This window comes from Trachurus japonicus, chromosome 12 (assembly GCF_045865225.1).
Source record: "Trachurus japonicus isolate A0001 chromosome 12, Traja_1.0".
Lineage (NCBI taxonomy): Eukaryota > Metazoa > Chordata > Actinopteri > Carangiformes > Carangidae > Trachurus > Trachurus japonicus.
This window is the reverse complement of record NC_140918.1, coordinates 2,630,010-2,642,360: the sequence shown is the minus strand read 5'-3', so window position 1 is coordinate 2,642,360 and position 12,351 is coordinate 2,630,010. Positions and strand designations below refer to the sequence as shown.

The window sequence follows — 12,351 nt, the reverse complement described above, 5'->3', positions numbered from 1 at the left end:
CTCCAATGGGAGAAGTGAACATGAGCTCAGATTATGGTCGATTCTTTCGCTCCAGAGTCATTGAAGTAAATATTGGACTCATTTTTGGACATTTTGACACTAAAATGGACAAATTTCCAACAGTATTCATCTGCAGGGAAGATGGCGGACACAGACGCCGCCGTAGGTTCAATCCACACCGTAAACCGCAACAGAAGTCGGTCTTCTTTGTGTATTTTATTTGCCACTCCGTATCGGACATCTGATCTACCTGAAGTCTGCAACCGAACTAAAGTTTGCAATCGACCATAAAACTATAATAAAAAATAAAATAAAAAGTTAAACCAAGTGGATTACGGAGATTAAAACTGACTAATTATAAATGAAGAGGACGTTTGTCTTCCCCGTGTGTTTATTTTGCATTAAGTGGCCGCATTTAAAACACTTGAACAATCATTCACACGACTTTCCAGTAACTATGTAAAACTGAGATGAAAAAAAGAATAATCACAGAGTTACAATGTTAATGTTTCATCGATTTGCAATTACCATATATAAATAATATAATGAATAAGATACACGAAAAAAGCCCAACTTCCGGCAGGCAAATCAGGAGAAAATGAACTTTGGTCCGTCAACTAAACGCCCAAGCTAACTAATATTTGTCATGCTAAATATAACTGTTAGCTGTGTAAATATTTAATGTTATCATAAGAAAATATAAACTGCTCACTTTCCTCTAATAACAACTTTTATAAATCCACACACACGTTCACAACAGGAGGTGAAGGGGACAGGTGGCCACGCCCACTTTAGGAGACAGGAAGTGATGAACCGTTTCATCTCAGTGGTGCAGGTTGTAGTGAACCATCCAGCAGCATCAACTGAGCTGAGATCAGCTGAAGTGGATCTGAGCTCATTAACACAACGTCGTGATCTGAACTCAGAACTCAGAGCTCCACATCCACATCTTCAGGCTTCAGGGCAAAGTGCCACTTCACTGACGGTCGTAAATCTGAGCGTTTCACAGTGAGTTTTTGTGTTTAACTGTAAACACTGGGCCACAGAAAGAGAGGAGGAAGCATCTGGCTGTGTGAGGACACGCATGCAACACACACACACACACACACACACACACACACATTATGAACCATTAGCTCCTGTTGGCAGCCTCCTCAGTCCGGACTGTAATTAAAAGTGGTTGCGCTCGTGTTATTGAGCCGACAGGAAAAGCTTTTTTATGACCCACTCACCTACTACGTGACATCATGACTTGCTGTGCTTCTCGTGCACACGTGTGTTCATGTGTGTGTGCGTGTGTGCAATGCATGTGTGCATGTGTGCGTGTGTGTCGGAAATAATGAGCTTTCCAGACTCGGAGCTGATTGTGTTTTTTGCTGCAGGAATGTTGTTTGTCAGCAAGATGTTGACGTCCATGCTGCTTCACCGCCACCTGCCACCTCTGTCCTCAATCTGAAAAGGCCATCATCACATCTGGTCCACACACACACACACACACACACACACACACACACTGCAAAAAATCAAAATCTTACCAAGAATATTTGTCTTATTTCTAGTCAAAATGTCATTTCTAGTCAAAACAAATCTAATTATACTTAAAATAAGACTCATCACATTAAAAAGCAGCTTGTTTTTAGACACTTTTTACTTCTTTCAAGCAGATTTTCACTTGAAATAATCTGATAGTGGAGCAAGTTTTTCTTCCTTATTACAAGCACAAAAAACTTGCTTTCACTGGCAGATTTTTCTACTTATTTCAAGTGAAAATGTGTTTGAAACAAGTGAAAATGATCTAAAAACAAGTTCATTTTTAGGCGATGAGTCTTATTTTAAGTGGAAAGAGGTTAGTTTTGACTAGAAATGAGACATTTTGACAAGAAATAAGACAAATATGCTTGGAAAGATTTTGAGTATTTGCAGTGCGCACACACACACACACACACACACACACACACACACACACACACACACACAGAGACACACACATGGTGCTGAGTTATTCTGAGACTCCTTGTGCTTTAAAAAACCTGCACTTGAGCACAAATATTTAGAGTTGAGCTTCAGTTTTGCTGCTGCTGGACTTTATCTCTGCAGCCAGTTTCCTCCTCCCTGTTTGTGTTTATCGGCCGTGGCATCCGAAGGCACCAGCACCTCCTCCTCCTCCTCCTCCTCCTCCTCCTCCTCTTCCTCCTCCTCCTCCTGATACCAGCTGCAGAGTGAAGAGAAGACGACGTCCATCTGTTCACAAACTGAACCTAAAAAAAAACAAAGAAAACATTTCTGCTCAAGATAAAAACTTCACTTTTTCTCACCAACGTCTTCACTTTCCAGGGCCGTTGCTAGGAATTCTGGGCCCCCTTAAAGAATACTAAAGTGGGCCCCTCCCCCTAACTTTTCCTTTTCTTTTCTCTTAGACTACGTATGTATTATCGTTTTTTATTTAGCCTTCTTTGTTTTGATGCTAATGCAGCATTACACTGCAAAAACTCAAGTATCTTAGCAAGAATATTTGTCTTATTTCTAGTCAAAACAAATCTCATTCTACTTTCTCTACAATATTTCCAAAATTTCACACCATTGGCCCTAATTTGAACTTACATTGACTAAAACAGTAAAGGTCTCAGAACTTCTTCCCTTTTTTATGGTCTGTATTTCTGGTTTCTCGTTTATGATGCAAGATACAAATACAACATCATCATTTAAGACATTATAGATGATTATTATTAATTAAATGACTCACTGATCAGTATCAGAGTCAGAAGAATGGTTTGTAATGTTTGTGTTGTTGTGAATTCACTTTGTTCTTTTGTGTTTTTTCAATAAAAACCTGTTTTTTTTCGTGTCGAAGCTGCAGGAACATGAACGTTTGAACTTACCAAGAATATTTGTCTTATTTCCAGTCAAAACAAATCTCATTCTACTTAAAATAAGACTCATCACATGAAAAAGTAGCTTGTTTTTAGACACTTTTTACTTCTTTCAAGCAGATTTTCACTTGAAATAATCTGATAATGGAGCAAGTTTTTCTTTCTCATTACAAGCACAAAAAAATTTGCTTCACTGGCAGATTTTTCTACTTATTTCGAGTGAAAATTAGTTTGAAACAAGTGAAAATGATCTAAAAACAAGTTAATTTTTAGGTGATGAGTCTTATTTCAAGTGGAAAGAGATTAGTTTTGACTAGAAATGAGACAGTTTTGAGTTTTCGCGTCGAAGCTGCAGGAACGTGAACGTTTGAACCTCGAGGACTTTGAGTTTTTTCACCATCAGCAGCAGCAGCAGAGTCATTACAGAGGGAGGGGTCGACTCGACACGCATGAGTCTGTCTGCACTAAACACACACACACACACACACACACACACACACACACACACACACACACACAGGATGCTATTTTCAAACTAATCACCTCCATGAAGATGAAGAGTGCAGCTGCAGCGTTGTGGGCGTCGTCGTCTGATTCAAACTTTTGAAAAAAGGCAAAGTTAAATAAAAACTGGAGCACTGACTGACGACCCAGAATGCTTTGCTGCCTCCCTCTGCTGACTCTGCAGTGTGTGTAGGATGTATAGGATGTGTGTGTAGTGTGTGTGTGTGTGTGTGTGTGTGTGTGTGTGTGTGTGTGTGTGTGTGTGTGTGTGTGTGTGTGTGTGTGGGGTCGCCTCAGGCCTCGTTGTTGTGCGACTCCACTTAAAAACTCCCAAACAAACGACGAGTTGAAGGAACTTTTCATCGGAGCGGCCGCGGCACAATGGAGCCGCTTCCTGTGGCTCAGACAGAAAAACACGGAAACATCCCAGAATACTACTGACTGTGGAGTTGGTGTAAAGATGAACGACTGTAGAGTCACCTGGTCGTATCCCTCCGCCGCATAAACTAGGTCCAGAGCAGAGTCTTTAAAACGTCTCGTCACGTTTTCACTCTGCAGAATAAAAAGTCAAATTCAGGAAACAGAAACAACGTCGTAAAATAAAATATTTTACTATTAACATGTTATTCAAACCAACTTTATACGTCACTCCTACTGACACAGGAACCATGGACACGTCAGTCTGCATCACTTCCTGTCTGACATCATCTATGTTATGTTTATATATTCAGATAAAATGTGGTATTTATGATATTTAAGTGACAGAATCTGTGATACTATATTATAATGTGTCTATTATACCTTATAATGTCAAACTCACAGATTTAAAGGGATAATTCAACATTTTGGCAGATTGGGGGGCAGTTTTTCATCATCAGTCTCTGTATTTCCCTCTAAAACAACTCTGTGTGGTAACGTTGTGTTATTATCTCATAGCGTGGTGAATGTGCAGGTCACAACTTGTCCACCAGAGCGTTGTGGAGTTGTTGGATTGTTTATTTGATGAGTTTGATGAGGGAAACCAAGAAATCCCATAATGAGCCTCCGTAGCGTAGCTCTGAGCAGCTCACGGCTCTGCTCCACCGTTCTAAAAACAGCTTGCACCGACAATTAAAGGTAACGAACCTACTGCTACGACTATAGGGATTATGGCAATGGGCCAATTTGCCTAAATGTTGAACTATCACTATATAAAATGTCATAAACAAATCAAACAAAGTTTTTCATAATTTTCTTGAAGCTGCGTTCACTGTTTGCAGGAAAACTCTGTACTGCACCGTTAGCGTGTTGCGTTCACTGTCTGACCTGTTGCTCAGGACATAAGACATAAAGACACCGGATTTCACCTGTTGTCAGTCCAGCATCAATAAGTAATGCACCTTATTTAAATAGATGTTCATTTGAGATATCAAAAAGTTTAGTTTGATATCTTTTAGCAAATGTTTGAAATAATATCTTGATTTAAAGAGTCAAAACTATATTTGGTTTTGTTTACAGTATTGATGTCATGATATATGTTAGGTCCTCACTAGTCTGTCCTATCTGCAGGTATGTTATCGGTTATCGGTGTCGGTTTTCAAAAATAGTTATCGTGCATCTCTAACTTAGATCAATAAAGTTATTTCTCTACCTGTGTGTGCCCTGTTGGACATGTGAGGGGGAAGTGGGGGGGCAACTGTTCTCATCCTGATCTGCACCAGGACTTCACGTGTCCGAGGGTCTGACAGGAAAAACCAAAAAACCAACATGTTCCTCATGAGAACAAGAGAGTGTGTGTGTGTGTGGAGTGTATCAGTGTTTCTGTTCAGTATTTAAACACGGAGAGAGAGAGAGAGACTGTGTGTGTGTGTGTGTGTGTGTGTGTGTGTGTGTGTGTGTGTGTGTGTGTGTGTGTGCGTGTGTGTGTCTGTTGATTAACCTAAATAAAAAGCTGGAAATTCCTCCTCAGTCTCTGAATCGCAGGAAGAGACCTCACACACATCTGCTGCCTGCACAAACGCGCGCACCAGTGTGTGTGTGTGTGTGTGTGTGTGTGTGTAAGTGCATGAGGGCAGAGATGGACAGAGTTCTCGACCCCAGTAGCCTACTTGAGTAAGAGTGCAAATACTACTGGTCAAAATTTACTCCGTTACAAGTAAAAGTAGCTCAGTCGACATGTTACTCCAGTAAGAGTAAACTAAATGAATTTAAAGGGACAACGAGGAGTTTCTATTTGGTTATAAAAAAGTCTGATATTAATGTGGATGAATCTCCGTTACCACTTGTTAATGGCTCCATTTTAGATAAATCTATGGTTTTGTCTCTATGGTTATTTTGTTATTATTAGTGGTGGTGGAAATGCTGGGCGAGCCGACCAGCGTTTCTTTACTTTCGGTTTCGTGGCGAGTCATGAGAATAACGCCGCCGAATCTCCGTTTATGGTGGGAACTACGACGGTATGTGATCGTCTTCCAACCTCTGACTTTAATTCTTGATGAATGAAAACATGAGTCTGTCTTGCGCCGGTCAAAGAATTTCACGGTGCGGAGGCTCATTAATGTAGTGTGGAAACACTTCACTTTTACAAAACTCCTCATTGTCCCTTTAAGGAGCTTTTAACTCTTGTTAGTGAGAATGAACTCTTTGCTGCTCAGCTGCACTGATGTGCTGCTTTTAGGGGTTAGGGTTTCCTTCACAGACAAACACAGCTTGTGTCCAATAGGATTTTAGAAAAAGACCTGAAAGTAACCAGTACTTTTCAGCCGTACTACTAATTAACTCTTGGAAATGTATTCAAGTAAGAGTAATAAGTACCAAAGAAATCTAATACTCAAGTAAAGTACAAATCCTCTGGATATGTACTGAAAGGGACAACAAGGAGTTTTGGAAAAGCGAAGTGTTTCCACACTACATTTATGAGCCTCCGCACCGTGAAATTCTTTGACCGGCGCAAGACAGACTCATGTTTTCATTCATCAAGAATTAAAGTCAGAGGTTGGAAGACGATCACATACCGTCGTAGTTCCCACCATAAACGGAGATTCGGCGGCGTTATTCTCATGACTCGCCACGAAACCGAAAGTAAAGAAACGCTGGTCGGCTCGCCCAGCATTTCCACCACCACTAATAATAACAAAATAACCATAGAGACAAAACCATAGATTTATCTAAAACGGACCATTAACAAGTGGTAACGGAGATTCATCCACATTAATGTGAGACTTTTTATAACCAAATAGAAACTCCTCATTGTCCCTTTAAGTTTAGGCATTTGTTTTGGATGGTTAAGGTGTTAGGGTTAGGGGCTAAAGGGAATACATTATGTCAACGAGTGTCCTCACAATGACTGCTGTACAAGTGTGTGTGTGTGTGTGTGTGTGTGTGTGTGTGTGTGTGTGTGTGTGTGTGTGTGTGTGTGTGTGTGTGTGTGTGTGTGTGTGTGTGTGTGTGTGTGTGTGTGTGTTAGAGATGTAGCTGCTCTCATTGGCTGAGTGAGTGAGTGAGAGCTGATTGGCCCAAAGTTCAGCAGCAGCTTCTCTCCCCATAAAAGTGTCTGAGCGGAGTAGAGCGCGCTCATTACGCACGAGACCCAGAGACCAGAGGATCCTCCTGCACCTCCTCTTTCTGCACCTCCTCCATCTGCACCTCCTCCTCCTCTAACACACACATACACACACACACACACACACACACACACACACCTCTCCTCTCCTCTCTGCTGCATGATGCTGGCCGCCTGTCTGGAGTCGCTGGGCCTCGCGCTGTGTGTGACGGGCTGGCTGCTGGTGATGGTCGCGTGCGGCCTGCCCACGTGGAAGGTGACGGCCTTCATCGACTCCAACATCGTGGTGGCGCAGAGCATCTGGGACGGGCTGTGGATGTCCTGCGTGGTGCAGAGCACGGGCCAGATGCAGTGTAAGGTCCACGACTCGCTGCTCGCGCTCACCCAGGACCTGCAGACGGCGCGCGCCCTCACCATCATCTCCGCGGTGCTCGGGGCCGTGGGGCTCGCGGTCACGGTGGCGGGAGCGCAGTGCACCAACTGCATCCGCGACGAGGCGCTGAAGGCGCGCGTGGTGAACGCCGGCGGGGTCGTGTACATCGTGAGCGCGCTGTTCGTGCTCGTGCCGCTGTGCTGGATGGCCAACAGCATCATCGTGGACTTCTACGACCCGCAGGTGCGTCATCATCCTCCTCCTCCAAATACTGCGTCTTACACACACACTAATAAAAAAAAAATCTTCCACATTAAACCAAAATTATGTCATTTAATACCATTTTAAGTTTTACACTGCAAAAACTCAAAATCTTACCAAGAATATTTGTCTTATTTCTCGTCAAAACAAATCAAATTATACTTACAATAAGACTCATCACATTAAAAGAAGCTTGTTTTAGACACTTTAGACTACTTCTTTCAAGCAGATTTTATTACAAGTACAAAAAACTTGCTTTCACTGGCAGATTTTGAGTGATAATTAGTTTGAAACAAGTGAAAATGATCTAAAAACAAGTGAATTTTTAGGCGATGAGTCTTATTTTAAGTGGAAAGAGATTAGTTTTGACTAGAAATGAGACATTTTGACAGGAAATAAGACAAATATTCTTGGTAAGATTTTGAGTTTTTGCAGTGTAACTCAGACCAATTGAATATGATTTCTCAGACCTGCACTGCAAAAACTCAAAATCTTACCAAGAATATTTGTCTTATTTCCTGTCAAAATGTCATTTCTAGTCAAAACTAATCTCATTATACTTAAAATAAGACTCATCACATTAAAAAGCTTGTTTTTAGACACTTTTTACTTCTTTGAAGCAGATTTTCACTTGAAATAAGTAGAAAAATCTGATCAAGTTTTTCTTTCTTATTACAAGCACAAAACTTGCTTTCACTGGCAGATTTTTCTACTTATTTCAAGTGAAAATGATCTAAAAACAAGTTCATTTTTAGGTGATGAGTCATATTTGAAGTGGAAAGAGTTTAGTTTTGACTAGAAATTTGACATTTTGACAAGAAATGAGACAAATATTCTTGGAAAGATTTTGAATTTTTCCAGACACAAATGCTTGAAAATTAAAAAAAAAAAAAAAAAAATGTTAAGTGTCATTCGGTAAGTTATGTCACTTTTGATGCAAAGTGACATAACAAAAATTAATTTGTTTTTAGATCATTTTCACTTGTTTCAAACAAATTTTCACTTGAAATAAGTAGAAAAATCTGCCAGAGAAAGGAAGTTTTTTGTGCTTGTAATAAGAAAGAAAAACTTGCTCCACTATCAGATTTTTCTACTTATTTCAAGTGAAAATCTGCTGTTTCTAACAGTAAGTGTTTTGGGTAACACTTTACTTGAGTAGGTATTCATAAGATTGACATAACACTGTCATAACTATGACATAACAGCTGTCATAAACATCAATGAATACTTATGACAGCTGTCGTTAAGTGTCATTCTGTAAGTTATGTCACTTTTGATGCAAAGTTGACATTGTTTGAGATGTCCTTGTTATGAGAACTTGACTAAGCCCCGCCCCCTCCACTCACTCGGACAAACAGTCAACACTCGGTGACGGTTGCTATGGCAACAGCTGTCACAGTAGGAGACATTTGACAGGAGGCAACTGATGATTTTTGGAGACAGAAAGATTAAATATCATCTGGAAGTCACCAAAACTTCACTTAGCTTTACTGCTATGGCTGCCGTTTGCCGCGAAACGCCGATAGCGACGGGCTAATTTCTGTTAGCCTGTCTATGGAGTTTTACATTATACGTTAGCATTAAGCTAGCGGACTTTATGCTTAGTTGTGATACTGGCTAACATCTAAACATCTCTGACAATATGTTGCCTCAAATACGTTGTATGTAGACATCCTTGTTCATTTTATCCACGTTTAGTTGGTGTTGTGGTCTACTGCATAACTTTATCCAGAGCAGACACTTCTCTTGGTTGAGATGTGGCTTGGGAAAAGGTAAAAAAATCCCCCCCGTGGCCTCTCAGGATACCTAGTGTCAGAGTTGCATGTACCCCATGAACACCGTTTGACCATTTTAAACTTAAAATGTCAAGAAAAAACATATAAAAACCAATGAAAACTGACTAACTGCAATGCATTTCAATGGACGTGGAAGCAGAGAATGTCCGAGTGTATGGGCTAGCTATGCGCACTGTGATTGGCTCATCGTGTTTGGGGGCGGGGCTTAGCCATAGGTCCATTAGGTCTGCTATGACAGTTGAAATTGTCTTTATGTCAAGTTGTCAGAACAAAAACATCTCAAACAATGTCAACTTTGCATCAAAAGTGACATAACTTACCGAATGACACTTAACGACAGCTGTCATAAGTATTCATTGATGGTTATGACAGCTGTTATGTCAATCTAATGAATACCTATTCAAGTAAAGTGTTACCGTGTTTTGCATCATAAGATAAAATCTGATGTTTAAAAATGAAAAAAAAAAAAAAAAACGGAATTAAAAATGTTTAACTTATTTGACTTTTTTGACCCTCAGGTGCCTCCGTCTAAGAAGCGTGAGATCGGCGCGGCCATCTACATCGGCTGGGCGGCGGCGGCGCTGCTGCTGTTCGGCGGCACGCTGCTCTGCTGCTCGCTGTCGTCCGTGGTGCGCGGCGTCGCCCCCATCAAGTACGCGCCCACCAAGACGCTGCCCGGCTCAGACATGGACAAGAAGTACTACGTCTAGACGCCGTTAAAGGGACATTGTGTGTAACTTCTCCTGTTGTTGTCTATTCACACTGATGCTGCATTCACCTGCAGTCGGGCAGACGGCCGTCGGTCGGTAACAAACCAGATGTCATTTTAGTCACACACTGCAAAAACTCACAATCTTTCCAAGAATATTTGTCTTATTTCTTGTCAAAATGTCTCATTTCTAGTCAAAACTAATCTCTTTTCAATTAAAATAAGACTCATCATCTAAAAAATTTACTTGTTTTTAGATAATTTTCACTTGTTTTTAGATAATTTTCACTTGTTTCAAACAAATTTTCACTTGAAATAAGTAGAAAAATCTGATAGTGAAAGGTTATAGCGAAAGTTTTTTGTGTTTATAATAAGAAAGAAAAACTTGCTCCTTATCAGATTTTTCTACTTATTTCAAGTGAAAATCTGCCTGAAAGAAGTAAAAAGTGTCTAAAAACAAGCTACTTTTAATGTGATGAGTCTTATTTTAAGTAGAATGAGATTTGTTTTGACTAGAAATAAGACAAATATTCTTGGTAAGATATTGAGAGAAAGCCGGTAAAACTTGGGTCAGGTAAACAATACCACATCGCCATGACAACATATTGTCACGTGTATTGTTTTACCTCGTGCTGACGGACCACTTGACCACTTTTGTATTATTGTCCCCCCCCCCCCCCCCACACACACACACACACTTTTTTTAAAATAAATTTTACCACATTTTTCTATAATTTTTTGAAAAATTTTACCACTTTTCCTAGAATTTCTTTCAGAAATGTTACCAGTTTCTTCTAAAATTTATAAAACTTTTTTTTTGGGGGGGGGGGGGGGATTTTACCACTTTTTCTAAGAAACGTTACCAGATTTAAAAAAAAGCAAAATTTTTACCACTTTTTTCAAATTTTTTTTAAACTTTTTGGGGGGTTTTTTTGAGAATTTTTACCACTTTTTTCACAGAAGTTGAGAGAAAGCCGGTAAAACGTGGGTCAGGTCAACAATACCACATCGCCATGACAACATATTGTCACGTGTATTGTTTTACCTCGTGCAGCAGCTGCCGTCCGTCTGCCGTCTGCCCAATTTCACGTGAATGCTGCATGAAAAATACGACTGAGTTGCTTGAGATATACAACCACAACGCTGGGAGGAATTCCTACACAATGTTCCTTTAAACTCAAGAGAAGTTTGTCTGTGACCCGCTGGGAGCGCGCGGCGCCTGCAGAGAGCGCAGCACGTGAGACTGTTGATGTTGATGTTGATGTTGAACGGACTATAGAGTGTAAAAAAAAAGAAAAGAAAAGTGATGTGATGAGGCGGCGGAGGGTTATTTATCTGTTTTTCTAACGAGTGAGTGGGCGGAGCTTTATTTTTATCAGTTATTAACAGAGACCAATCAGGGCGAAGCTGAAGCCGCTGACGTCATCGTGCTGCGGCTCAGCTTCATTGTAAATAGATGATTTGATGAATGCGTCATGTACAGTGTTTTTTTTTTTTTTACTTGATGTCATTTTTTGTATGAATTTTTCATTAATTAAAAAAGTTTTTTCTAATAAATGAATTTAAATGGATGAACTGTGTGTCTGTTTGTTGTTTATGAACTGATACTTGTGTTTATAAGACAAAGAACATTTGTACTTTATAATAAAAACACATGGGGGAGGGGGTGGGGGGTTAGGGGGTTATACTGACACTAATTATCCAAAGGCCCTGGGGTCTGAATGAAATAGTTGAGATTCCTGCAGATAGATTTTGTTGCATTTAAAACAACAACAAATAATAAAACGAAAATGTGAAATGATTCGACTGTAAAACCGACTACACAAAATGTCAGAGGATAGAAGAAATAACAATGTAGCAGATTACAGTTCCCCCTCCATTACACTGCAAAAATTCAAAATCTTACCAAGAATATTTGTCTTATTTCTAGTCAAAACAAATCTCATTCTACTTAAAATAAGACACATCATATTAAAAGCAGCTTCTTTTTAGACACTTTTTACTTTTTTCAAGCAAATTTTCCACTTTAAATAAGTAGAAAAATCTGATAGTGGAGCAAGTTTTTCTTTCTTATTACAAGCACAAAAAAAACTTGCTTTCAGGTGATGAGTCTTATTTTAAGTGGAAAGAGATTAGTTTTGACTAAAACTGAGACATTTTAACAAGAAATAAGACAAATATTCTTGGAAAGATTTTGAGTTTTTACAGTGTAGAATTAAGCTTCTATTAAAATTTGAAGGAACATGGTTTGAAATGTCCTATTAAAACCAAAATTAAGGACCTATTATGCAGATTAA

The 12,351-nt window shown here is 39.8% G+C and overlaps 1 protein-coding gene across 1 annotated transcript; it reads left to right on the top strand.

The window, feature by feature from the left end:
• The first annotated feature begins 7,048 nt into the window (after window positions 1-7,048).
• On the top strand, window positions 7,049-10,075 carry cldn5b (claudin 5b). Its single transcript, XM_085792590.1, has 2 exons — window positions 7,049-7,531; window positions 9,864-10,075. The coding sequence occupies exons 1-2, from the start codon at window positions 7,076-7,078 to the stop codon at window positions 10,053-10,055; spliced, it is 648 nt and encodes a 215-aa protein (XP_085648716.1). The 5' UTR covers window positions 7,049-7,075; the 3' UTR covers window positions 10,056-10,075.
• The last annotated feature ends 2,276 nt before the right edge of the window (window positions 10,076-12,351 follow it).

Coding starts and splice junctions, on each gene's coding strand:
- cldn5b (XM_085792590.1), top strand. CDS start 7,076: ATGATGCTGGCCGCCTGTCTGGAGTCGCTGGGCCTCGCGCTGTGTGTG. Junction 7,532..9,863: donor TGGACTTCTACGACCCGCAG/GTGCGTCATCAT, acceptor TTTGACCCTCAG/GTGCCTCCGTCTAAGAAGCG.